The 12035-nt window shown below is 47.9% G+C and overlaps 2 protein-coding genes across 2 annotated transcripts; one reads left to right on the forward strand and one right to left on the reverse strand.

Annotated features, from left to right (window-relative positions):
* Positions 1–570: 570 nt before the first annotated feature.
* On the forward strand, positions 571–2054 carry stm1 (uncharacterized protein; the record flags this gene model as incomplete). The annotated part of the gene is made up of 5 exons (XM_056694471.1): positions 571–591; positions 721–739; positions 916–1086; positions 1171–1297; positions 1427–2054. 5 exons carry the CDS (start codon positions 571–573, stop codon positions 2052–2054), a joined length of 966 nt encoding a protein of 321 aa, XP_056561200.1.
* A 6437-nt stretch (positions 2055–8491) lies between these two features.
* Positions 8492–11178, reverse strand: N7496_001541 (putative glutaminase; the record flags this gene model as incomplete). Its single annotated transcript, XM_056694472.1, has 5 exons — positions 8492–9130; positions 9183–9313; positions 9370–10375; positions 10434–10848; positions 10907–11178. 5 exons carry the CDS (start codon positions 11176–11178, stop codon positions 8492–8494), a joined length of 2463 nt encoding a protein of 820 aa, XP_056561201.1.
* Between the last annotated feature and the right edge of the window lie 857 nt (positions 11179–12035).

The raw sequence follows: 12035 nt of genomic DNA on the forward strand, positions 1-12035 counted from the left end.
GGAATGAATCGATACCAGGGAATACAACGGCACCATCCAGATTTTATGGTCTGGATGAATTGACTGAATTGCAAATGCAGTACATGTTCTAAACCCGTTGCGTATATAGTTCATGGGTTCAATAGTTAACCTTCCGGGGACGATGACGACGGTTATACATATTTACGACTCGTCCGGTAGAATATCAAAACTACCTAGCTACACCAGGAATTAGCTCCGTCAAACCCCACTAAAGCAAGCGTAATGTGACTAAGGTCAAATCTAAAATTTCATGAAAATGCGACAGCAAATGTATGATGCCGGAAGCTCCGCCAGTGACGCCATGATACCCTAAGCCCTAGCCTGATTCGCTTAGTAAATGGCGCCTAACCGGATTCGGGGTGCACCACAAACCTCCCCTTCTTCCCTCGATCACTCGGTACTCGGTACGATCACCCGCTTCATCATCATCCCTTCGCATTCAAAAGGCCGGATCTGCTGAGGTTCTGCCTTGTGTGCCCTCTTCCCCCCTTTTTTTTACACAAGTCGAGCGCCTTCCTGCCCGGAAGGACTCACGCAACACCAGGCGTCATGGTGGACGTCCGGTCCAAGGTACGCTGAGAACCGATGAAACAGCTCTCGCCTGTGCCCGCGAGGGCTTCCTGGAAGCTCACGGGTCGACTTGAGAGCTGGCGGAGGCTGTGGCTAACGTGTGATTGTGCTTTTCTTTCGATTTTATAGAACCTCTATGAGCTTCTTGGTAAATATTTCCCTTTTCTACGCTTTCTTTTTTTGGGGGTTTCTTGGGGATGCTTGTGTGCTCTCGAGCTTCAGCTCGGGTTCCGTCGGAACTCTTCTCCCCCCGCGAACCACATTCAAATGGATTCCTTCCATTTCAATTCTAATCAGAGTTCTAATATCATTCGAATTTAACAGGCAATGACCCCGAGCTCGACCCTAACAGACCCCCTGCGCCTCCCGCCAAGGCTGTCGACCGTCCCGCTCCCCGCGTTGGCAAGCGTGATGCTCCCAAGGAGGCTCCCTCCACCCAGCCCCGTGAGAACGCTGGCCGCCGTGGTGGCCGTGTGACCGGTGGCAACGATGCCGGTATGTGAATTGATAGGGTTCCATCTATTACAAAAGGTGGAGATGGAGAAATTGTCTGCATAGATGGCTGACAATCCGGTACAGCTTTCCGTGACCGCAACGCCGGCCGCACCAACAACCGCCAGAAGCCCACCGATGAGGCCGAGCAGCCCTCCCGCCCCCGTGGCGGCAACCGTGGCCGTGGCGACCGCCAGTCCCGCACTGGCCAGACGTAAGAGATACCCGTTTCCGATGACGAAGCAGACTCGAATGGGAACAGAGGAGGCAACCGCATAGAAGCCCCCCGCATCCTACAGGAGCTTGCTTCGACGAAGCAATTGAGACTAACCTTTCTATCTAGTGACACCCGCAAGCAGGTCCAGCAGGGCTGGGGCGGCGAGTCCGGCGAGAAGAACTGGGACGATGAGCGTGTTGGCGAGACCATCGCCAAGGCCGATGAGACCGAGCCCCAGACCCCCGCTGAGGAGGTTGAGGAGGCCGACAAGTCCAAGTCCTACACCGACTACCTGGCTGAGAAGGCTGCTAAGGACAGCCTCGCTGCCAAGCCCGTCCGTGCCGCCAACGAGGGCACCAAGGAGGACAAGAAGTGGGCTGCTGCCAAGGAGCTGAAGCACGAGGAGGCCCAGACCTACTTCCAGGGTGCCTCTGAGAAGACCAAGCGCGAGAAGCAGCGCAAGGAGAAGAACTACCTTGACGTCGACATGCGCTTCGTTGAGCAGCCCCGCCCTGCTCCCACCGGTGGCCGTGGTGGCCGTGGCGGCCGTGGTGGTGACCGCGCTCCCCGTGGTGACCGTCCCGCTCGTGGTGGTGACCGCCCTGCTCGCGGTGCTCCCCGTGGTGGTGCTCCCTCTGCTGCTCCCCGTGGTGCTGCTCCCTCTGCTGCTCCCCGTGGTGGCCGTGGTGGTGCCCGCGCCCCCGCCGGCCCTACCGTCGACGAGAAGAACTTCCCCAGCCTGGGCGGCAACTAAAAAATGAACACCCAAAAAAGCCTTTGGCCCAAGCGCTGTTTGAACGAGTGTCCTCGGTTTTAGAAACTGGGAGGCATTTCGCTCTTCTCGCAGACTGCCCTTCCCTGCTTTGTGTTCTCTTCTGTTTCCCACCCCGTTCTCTCTCTCTGTCTATCTCTCTGGCCCGTTCTCTCTCTATCTTCCTCTCTCTCTCCTCTTCTCTTCTGGATGTAACTTCCGTATTACATCACCCAGAGAGTCGTTATTCTATGTCTTGTTCTAGTCGTCCATGGGGGAAATGTCCAAACTCGTGCAATGGCAATAAATGGTGTGACGAATTGATTTTCGATGAAAAAAATTGTTCAAATTGTTTTTTCTCTCCCCCTTTTGCTCGGGTTTTTACCTTTTTTCCTCCATTTCCTTTTATTTACTATTCCGATACGACTGGGCTTTCTCGTGGGATGATGGATGACGATTTGGAGAGGGCGGAACGGTGTGTGGGAAAGAGAGGGCATGGTGGATTCTTCTGTCTTGTCCGGGAATGTGCTCTCTAAAATTCAAAAATTATCTAGGGGCTCTGGGTTGTTTCGTTTCTTGCCCCCGATGGAGAGGGGATGGAGATGATAATCCGGGGTCTATGTGTCTTGTGCTCTCTTGACATTTTTTTCTTATTTTCCTACCTTCGGATGTGGAAGGTGTGCAAACGTGAATTGGATGAACTGAAATTTCAATTGGCTCTTCTATGTAGTTTGTAGATCTCGTTTAATAAGAATAAGATGTCTAGAACGTGACTGTAGTACCTCGATGCCTCCATCGGTTTGGCGGGGGTCTACTACTGTCGCTGGTTTCTTAGTAGTTCAAAATCATGACGACATTGGGTGGGACTTTAAGATTTCAATGCTCAATCCATTTGAATTCCAAGTTACCGAATGGATTTTAATAAGTACTTACATGCTCGCTCCAGATCTTTACACCTGCGTATGTAGTCGAGAGGCCGATCCCTATAGTTCCTTTGCCCGGTACTGCTATACTAAGGCCGGTCTTAAAAAGAGTCGCCCTCGCCATGAATCGAACCTGCGACCTCTCGCTCCCTATATCAGTAGCTCTCACAGACATACCGAAATGATGTTCTCTCTTGTCTGGGCATGTCTTGCCGCACTCGTTTCAGAGGCTCGCGGGGACTTTGTGTCAGTTAACTATCACAAGTACAATGATGGAGAATTGGGCCACCGTCCTCATCTCGAATTCCACTCAAGCAGCGAATATTCACCCGTGCTACAAGTTAATATATGGGACAGGGATGCTATATCTCAAGAGGGCTCTTATATCTTTCTTCGACATAACGGTAACGAATCGTCACCTCTCTCATCACCGCTTATCCTTGACGCTAACGATCTAAACGCTACATTCATGAACCGATCCTTTCAGAATATCTTCGGTACTCGAGTATAGGAGAATTTCGGCAAGAAGTACTTAACGTTTTGGGCGGGAGATAAAGGCGAAGGGATTAGTGACGGCTATAGTTTTGCGTATAACGATCCCTATCGCCTAGCCTATAAAGTATCGGTAGAGAATCTTAGGATATATAGTAACCTCCACGAGTTTATATTTATAGGAAATAGAATAGCGTTAGTCACCGGAGTTAATAAGATACGCGTTCGAGGTACGAACTATAAGGGATAGAATTTACCCTTCTTATTCGAGATTCTAGACGGTATTATCTAGGAGATTAATCTCGAGATAAATAAGGTACTTTTTAACTAGCGCGCTCTCGACTACGTTAACCCTCTCGACTCGTCCGAGAGAAGGGGCTTAGGCAAGGATACCTATTACTTAAATAATATCGAAAAAGTTAGACGATACCTAGCTATTAAGTCACTTTTTTTAATAGTAGTAATATAAATTCTAATACGCTACGATATTTAGACTTAGGCTAGAAATTACCTTATCTCGATACGCTATCTCTACTCTATTATCCTGATTAACGGAAAAACGGGTAAGATTATGTCGGACTTTAGGCGGTGACTATAAAGTCGTGGTAGGATAGGACTTAATGTAGTGTCTAGTTATACTATATAGTATCTGGTTACACTGGTATGAGTATGTCGGTCGTGCGTACTTATAAGGAGAAGTGACAGATCCTAGTATACCGGGGATTGATCCACATAGGACGAAAGGGGACTAGGCAGTAGCTTCCTCTTGGTTATAGGATCCTACTGTCTAGGAAGGGAAAGAAGGTCTTGAGAACAATAAAGTCGATTGAACTGCTAGCTAAACAGTGGTGTAAACGAGCGTTTAAATACACTATTTGCAGTGGTTTAGGCAGCAAGGGAATAGGGCAGAGATCTAATAATCTGATAGATCTCAACGCAGGATGGAAATGTGCAGAAAGGACGTCAGGATCCTTAGTCAAATAGCCAATTAGGCCATGGTCGGTATCTCTGTTGAAGAGGTGTATATAGAGGGGTTTTCTGCAGGAAAAACCATGGTCCAGCCCGGTCAGGCAACACACACGCACATATAGGCATATACACCCACACACCTACATAGGCTGACAGGGGTGTTATCCTGTGGCATCGCTATAAGAACTATAACCGTCTTAATACCGGGGACACTGTTTGGAGAGAACCAGAATCTCAAGAAGACCCTGGTACAGTGACTTTTATCGCAGACAAAAGTCTTGGGTATATTGATAAAACAGATGACCCACTTTGGAGCCATCTTTGCTACAACCCGGAGGGAAGCACCGAGTATGTCGCTCCTAGCTTTCATCTACATTTGAACTATCATGCTGACTACTTTCAGGTGTGCATCTCTTGACTTGAGGAGTGGGTCAAAGATTCATCACACTCAGTCGAGCGAACCAGTATGGGTTCGTTTTTCACCAAGCGCACCATTCGTTGTACGACGCGCTTTGCGTGATTCGTAGTATACTTTACCGTCTATCAACTAGCTACTCCTACTGTGATTGCTCAGACCTAAACTTCTTCCCATAATTTGTTGCTTGCGTATGTTGTCAGTCTTGCAGCTAATTTAGTGGCTTATACAGGATGGATTTGCAGACCATCTGAACACTCGGCCTTCAAAAAAGAACGGATCCTTTTCATTTCCGATGAACATTCTATTGGAAGCTTCGATTCAAGGATTTTTCATATACTTAATTGCTAGGTTAAGCTCGTTTAATAGGTGTGTGTAGGACTACATAGTCCTCGCTACCATCATCTCTCTTCTCCTTCCAGGTATAGTTATTCATAGAGATAGTTCCATGAAGATTGATTCCAGATCCCCTGCTTTCGTTTGTAGTAGGCCATTTCTAATGAAACTCAAACTCAACCAGGTCTTAACAAGTCAAATACGCGTGATGTTTATCGACTCTAATAATCTGGGGGTCCTACGGGCTTCTGTTGTTCCCACACGATATGATAGGGCGGACCATAGGGGGCAGTGGTCATTACCCTCAATCTCTTTAAAGACCAATTCACCGCGCTGTTCGTCCGCCCCTTTACTCTAATTAGCCCAAGTACACTTTCATGGTTACCACTTAGATAAGGTGACAGCCTGTTTCAACTAGTAAAAGAGTAATAAGAATATCTGTTTCGACTTGCCCGGCTTCATATAATCAAGATTATACCTAGGACCCCTGGTGTTTATAACAATAGGAGATTAGCTAGGAGACTAATAGGGAAACTATTTAGGAAACAGTCTCAATCGGGCTCCGGTAATAACGCGTGTATGACGGTCACATATAAGTTTTTGAAGCGAATTGCCAGGGACGGATAAGGATAATGCAGAAACTTAGGCGACACAACTCCTACATTTCCTTTCGACCGCCAGATAGGCGCACAATCGTGATCGCGACATCAAGTTCATTGAGAGGATTTTGCCTATAGGAACGACTGACCACGAAGATCCGCATAGGTATGGCACAGCGTACGCAGAGCGACGGTCAGAGCGACGATCAGACCGAGCACACGAATCAGGAGATTGAGATGGCTAGTAGATTTACGGTAGAGGACACACGATTCGACGACTAGGAGTGTGCTATGCCTACGACTGTGCGCACGTATAACGCATCTCGTTCCGCATCCATCGGAATATCTCCGGACGAGATCGTCTTTAGATTCTAATAATTTACGTCTGGCAGTATCCAACATTCCCGAAGAGCGTACTTAGAAGCCACCGACTGACTTGCGTACAGCGAACTGGTGATGACGGAACGCTACAACGCGGACCGTAAACTATGGTTTCCGACAGTTGGCGACCTCGTTTACGTGCAGTTACACAAATGATGCCAAGTCGCATCTAAGAAACACCACAAACTTAGCACTGAAAGTACAGGACCCTTCAAGCAGGAATCCGTCGAGGAATCTACCTATGAAACTATTAACATTTTCTAGAAACCTGTCTAAGAGGTTATACCTAGGAATCTCCGCCGTTGGTAGGTTAATCTAAGTACTAGTTCGGTAGCATCACCGCCGGGGGCTCGATTACAACATCAATTAAATTCATAAGATCATGAAAATATAGGGCTCAGGGCTTACACCTCCGTCCTAGTTGCGATTATAGCATTGGTGGGATTAGGTGAAGTCGGGCTGTAAGAGGTTTCAACATCAAGCTAGAGAGGGTTTAGAGAGGATTTAACATCAAATCTGTAGATTATATCTAATATTGGCTCTAGTAATCCCATTAGTCACTTAATCTCAAACAATTTTTCAATCGTTTTCCTGCGTTAATTTGCACTTTATAGAGGGTATGAAGGATATGCATAGATTGTATGGGAGGAATAATGCCTGAAATTGAGATTCTGCCGATTCTGAAAGCTGAGAAAGGGATATTGGCTTCACCTTAAAGTCTGCTGTAGTATGAGAGCCTGAGACAGAATGGCCTCAAGACGGCCAGTTGTGAATTATCACGTATGGGCAAAGTGTGTCAAAATTGATCAATTTCCCCCCACTTTTTCCCCACTTCACATTGATGTTGATACTATCCCACCCAGCATAGTGAGACCTAGCATTCTCAGCATATCTTTATATTGTGTGTTCTTACCGTATTCCAAGCGGCTCGACGAGGTTGCAGTCATCCACAGGCAGTTCTTATCCAGGGCACACACAAATCGACAAGTTTCACCGGAGAAGCCTGAAACTGGCCATCTTTAGGTAGATCAATCACAGGCTGATTCTAAATCAAAGCACACGCATGCGACGTCCATGCTGTCTTCTTCCCACACCAGACATACCGCAACCTCGATATCTCGACCCTCCATCCTTCTCGTTCTTAGTTTATCACTCTGGATGAAAGTGAAAGATTCTTTTTGATCTGGGCCTTAGAACAGTTTTTCGAAGTCACTCTCCAGCCGTCTGAAAGTTTCTTGCCGAATCTAGCTAGGATTTGCAAGAGAATAAGGATATCCCTGAAATCCTGAAAGAAGGTAATCTATCCCTAAAGAATATCCGAGTCTGTATCCTTCAGCTACCGTCTCTTCAACCATTTAGTTAATTTAAATTAGCTGACTTCAACCACTGAAGTCGTTAATGGCCCTAGCTTTCAAAACGTTTATTTACCCGGGTGGACTATGAACCCGGAATTTTCGTTTATTGACGAAATATCGAAAACCTATAATATTCGGAGAAAATCTCTCGATTATAGGCTAAAGAGCCTCTTAAATTGTGTATTTTCAGCTATTAAATATATTAGGGATAGAAGTTTCTTTCTACTTAATACACTAAGGCATACAATTCGGCACCTAGCTACTCTCGTGCGGGTTTCTCTAGTAAGCACCTTATCTATAGGATATCGGAGCGATAGATTAGTGCTCCTGATCTCTGCGAGTATCCGGGCGATTTCGTCTCACGAAGTATTCGCCTTTAGATTCTAAGGGCTAAGCTATGTTGTTCAACTGTCTAGCGTCCTTCTTCCTCGGTGTCTATCCTAAGAAGAGTTGTGAGACGCCCCACTACAAGGTGTTAGTACATTTTCTGGTGTATTAGGATTTTGCTAAGCGTACAATTCAAAGCTTAGTGAATTCGACTCAGAGGAGTTGCTGACTTCAACTGGAAGTAAATGATAACACCTCGTGCGATTCCAAGAACTCTCAAGGTGTCTGTTCTTTAGTGCACTCAATCGTATCGCCAGCTCATCAACATCAAAGTACCTCATCTACTCACCCCTATAAAAGTCTTGAATACGGCAGGGACACCAGTGGCTGGTCTTATAGATCTCAATAATATTCGAATCTATCTAACATCAAGTCGAGGGGAATGAAATAACTTAGCTATGTAGACCTCCAGCAAACAGGCCAAGCACCTCCCGAAAACTCAGCTCCAACCTGGGTGAGCTGCCAACTATCAACTATGAAAACGGCAAAACGCAATGCACTGAAAACTACCATCACCTCCCCAAAATCCAAGTCAAGCCAAGCAACGAGAGAAGCCCCAAGTTTCTCTCTCTCCCCTCACACCTTACAGCTCATCATCACCATGATGCAACTTCCAAGGCTTTCCAAACTCACTGGCCGCAACTTCCGCAGCCTTAGCCCATTCCTGCAAAGTCCCCTCGTCGAGCTCATCCAAAAAGCTCAACCCGGCCATAGCCTTGCCCCCACATGCACGCTCCAGCGCCAAAAAAGCAAAATGCCCACCAATAACGGGCCGAGCAAAGAAATGCGGTCCGGGGAAGTTCCCATCACCCTCCGTATTATGCAGATCTGTGAATGGACGATCGGTGACGGTTTCGTTCACCCACCGCGCGACGGATTCGAGAATCTCTGTGCGCACGGGCTTGGATGCCACGGCCATCGAGAAGAATTCCCAGTCTGTCTTTGTGTAGAGGTGACGGCTGTCGAGGGGGAGACCGTATTTTTGGCGCACGTAGTGGTACCAGATGGATTGCTTTTGGTAGATGTGGCGGGGCACGAAGCCTGGGGCCTTGTTACTGGAGGAGGAGTTTGTGTTTTCGAGGTGGAAGCATAGTTGGGCGTCGGCGTAAAGGTTGTAGATTGTTGTCCAGGAGCCGTACCAGTCGTAGGCAAGTTTGGCATGGGAACCATCACGGGACATGCCGAATTCTTCCCATTTAGCGATGTATTTGTTGGCCGTTTCCTTCAAGATAGTGTGAGTCACTGTTTCGTTAGGGGTGCTCAGAGCAAATTACCTTGAAGTAGGAAGCATCTTTCTCATTGCCGACCAGCTCGGAGAGCTTGCTCATGGCGTTGATCCCGACGATGCCCTTCAGGGCAAGATTGGTTTGAAGGGCCAGCCAGCCAGCAAAATCATCAGTGGACACTGTATCACCGTATCAGTATCTTGTCAGTCGAGTGGGGTTTTTCATTATAACTTACACTGGTTAGCGGGTTCCAGGGAGAATTCGACCAAGTAGCCGGTCCATTGCTTCCAAAGACGGTAGCTTCGCTGCACCCATTTCTTTGCAAGGCTCTTGCCTTCAATACCCCCGCCCCATTTGCTGTCCTGGTAACCAATACCGGACATGACTTGCAGATCATCCAGAGGGAATAGACCCGACTTCAGCGTCGAGAACTTTGATCGCGGCTCACCCTGTGTAGACCAAATAGAAGCAGCCTCAGAGCTATCCTCGTACTGGAGTGAGTTGGCAATCGCAAGACCCATGATCAGGATATTACCACATTCCTCCACTGGCATATACTCATCATTACCGTCAGGGTGGCCAGTGGCATTGGGGAAATGTGAGCCCAGATCGTGCATCGCATAGGTGTTGGGGTATTGTCCGCTGAGCATATGCTCGATCAATGGCTCCAGGAGATACGCCAACCAGCGGGGGTTGGTGTACAGGAAGAATGGGAAGGACGGGAAGATAACGTCGATGGTCTGGAAGTTACCGTTGGAAGAAATCTCCTTCAAGAATAGGATAGGGTTGTCTGGAGTACCCGAAAATTGAGTCGCACCCATCACCTGTCGGGCAGTCAGGGCAACAATTTCGACGTAGTCCTCCGCTCCCGAGAGATATGCGTCCTTGGCCAATTGTTCAGAGTAGTTCAATGCCAGGGCGCTCGCTGCAGCATGGTCGTTGTAGTGGAAAATAAGCAGTTGCTCGGTAGATGGGAAAAAGGATTCCCAAAGAGGCCGCATCATGGTGATTCCACGAGCAGCGGCATACTGAACGACGGGGGATTGGATAAGAGCCACGGTAAACGTGACACTTTGCGAAGGCCGCTCGGATTTGGCAAGCTTGAACGACTTGGAGAATGCAAAGACGGGCGAGCGATCCCGAATAGCTCGGAATTGGCCATCGTTCGAGTTACTCAGGGCTCCGCTTTTGGCAAATTGCCGTCGCACCTGTGATGCTTCTCCGGACTCGTATTTTGCATCCTGTAAAAGGCCATAGGTTAGTATAGGAGCACATTGACGAGAAGATACTAGCACTTACGTCGGGTCCAGTGAAGTGGAGAGTACCCCACTCGGCACGATCGCGGATTTCAGACAAATCGAGCTCGGCATCCCGGCGAATCTGCCATCTCTGCAGGCCAGAACTCTTTTTGCTGTTGCTCATTTCGGCCTCGACGTCTAGCGTGTCCCACTGCCAGTTGAGTCGACTGCCTCCGTCTCCACTTACCCATCGCCCATCGATATCCATATAGACATTGACATCGACATTGCCCTGTACGTCGATTGTCACATAGGAAGCCGGAATCGACTGTCGCAAAGTCGAAGTCGGCGTGATGGGCGAGAGGAAGGAGACAGTAATGTCGAGGGGCTTGGAATCAATGTCAATCCGATAGGTAAAGTTGGTTGTGGAGGCGTCATAATTGGGTCCCAGGTATTCGGGGTATTTCACTTGGGATCTAGAGTCCATCATTAGCTCACAAAATCACAGAGTATAGTAAGAGGAGCTCATCATACCCAGAATTCGAGTTCAAAGAATCCTGTGGCCTACCAACCAAAGGATAAACCGTTCCCTGGCTGGGCACGTGGGCCATCAAGGCGAGGCCAAGTTCCTCTCCAGTGTAGAACATGGGCCATTTTGTCCAAGGAGCGTCTCGAGCATTTCCCTGCCAGGTGCTCAGGTAGGGATTCCGCACGATCAACGGGAGCACTGGCGGGGTGAGCGTGGAAGCCGTGCTAACGACAGCATGGCTGAGAGCCGCAGCCAATACGGCAACAGAGAGTTGCATGATTGGCCGCTTTGAAATGAACGATGGGTGAAGAGTATTGAGAAGGTAACCAAGGTCACCGGGAACACAAGACGAGTGTGTAACGAGAAAGGTGAAACACAGGGGCCGAAGGTAAAGGAATGTAAAATGCGGGGGGAGCCAGGGGCCAGCTTTGATCAGCTTGGTGGAGTTTGCCTCTTGGTTGGTTGCGGCAAACTCTGAGAGAGGTCAGGAAGGAAGTTGATGATGCAAGGTTGAGATCTGTGCGTTTGCTGTTTTCACTGCACCCCAGTGGTTGCCAGTCCTGCACGATGGTTCTTTGGGAAGGACCCTCGGTGGAGGTCTGATGATGTCATGCGGAGACGAGTTCGATCTGATTATGAGCGTCCCTAAGTACCGTTCAGGAACACTCGGTTAAGTTTGTCGGATAGTTGGTAAGATAGAGATAAGGTTTATAGATTTCATTCAAATTTGATTGATTGATAATGTTAGAGTCAGTGTAAGATAAAGGGTTACATAGATAGCTATATAGCGTGATATATTAAGGGCGAGGCTACTGCCACCCTCTGGGGCCTTACATTTCTGGCATAATGATACAAAATATTCAACTGTTACGGTAAATTCAGAAGCTTGACTAACAAACTTCAAACCCATTTTATTCCTCATACTTTGAAAGATATCTCTCGAGACCTTCTGAAAGATATTTGTACTCAAGATTTAGCCCGCCAGGCAGAGATCTAAGGCCCCAGAGTATTTAGCCTTAGCCATTTATTCATGACGCCTTCGATCATAAGAGGTTCAAGTTGACCTATATTCGCAGATAACATAAATATATATGAAGTCTAAACAGATTAGATTCAATATGGGAAAAAAGGAGC

The sequence above is a fragment of the Penicillium cataractarum genome (genome assembly GCF_028827025.1).
Source record: "Penicillium cataractarum strain IBT 29864 chromosome Unknown utg000001l, whole genome shotgun sequence".
In the NCBI taxonomy this organism is placed as follows: domain Eukaryota; kingdom Fungi; phylum Ascomycota; class Eurotiomycetes; order Eurotiales; family Aspergillaceae; genus Penicillium; species Penicillium cataractarum.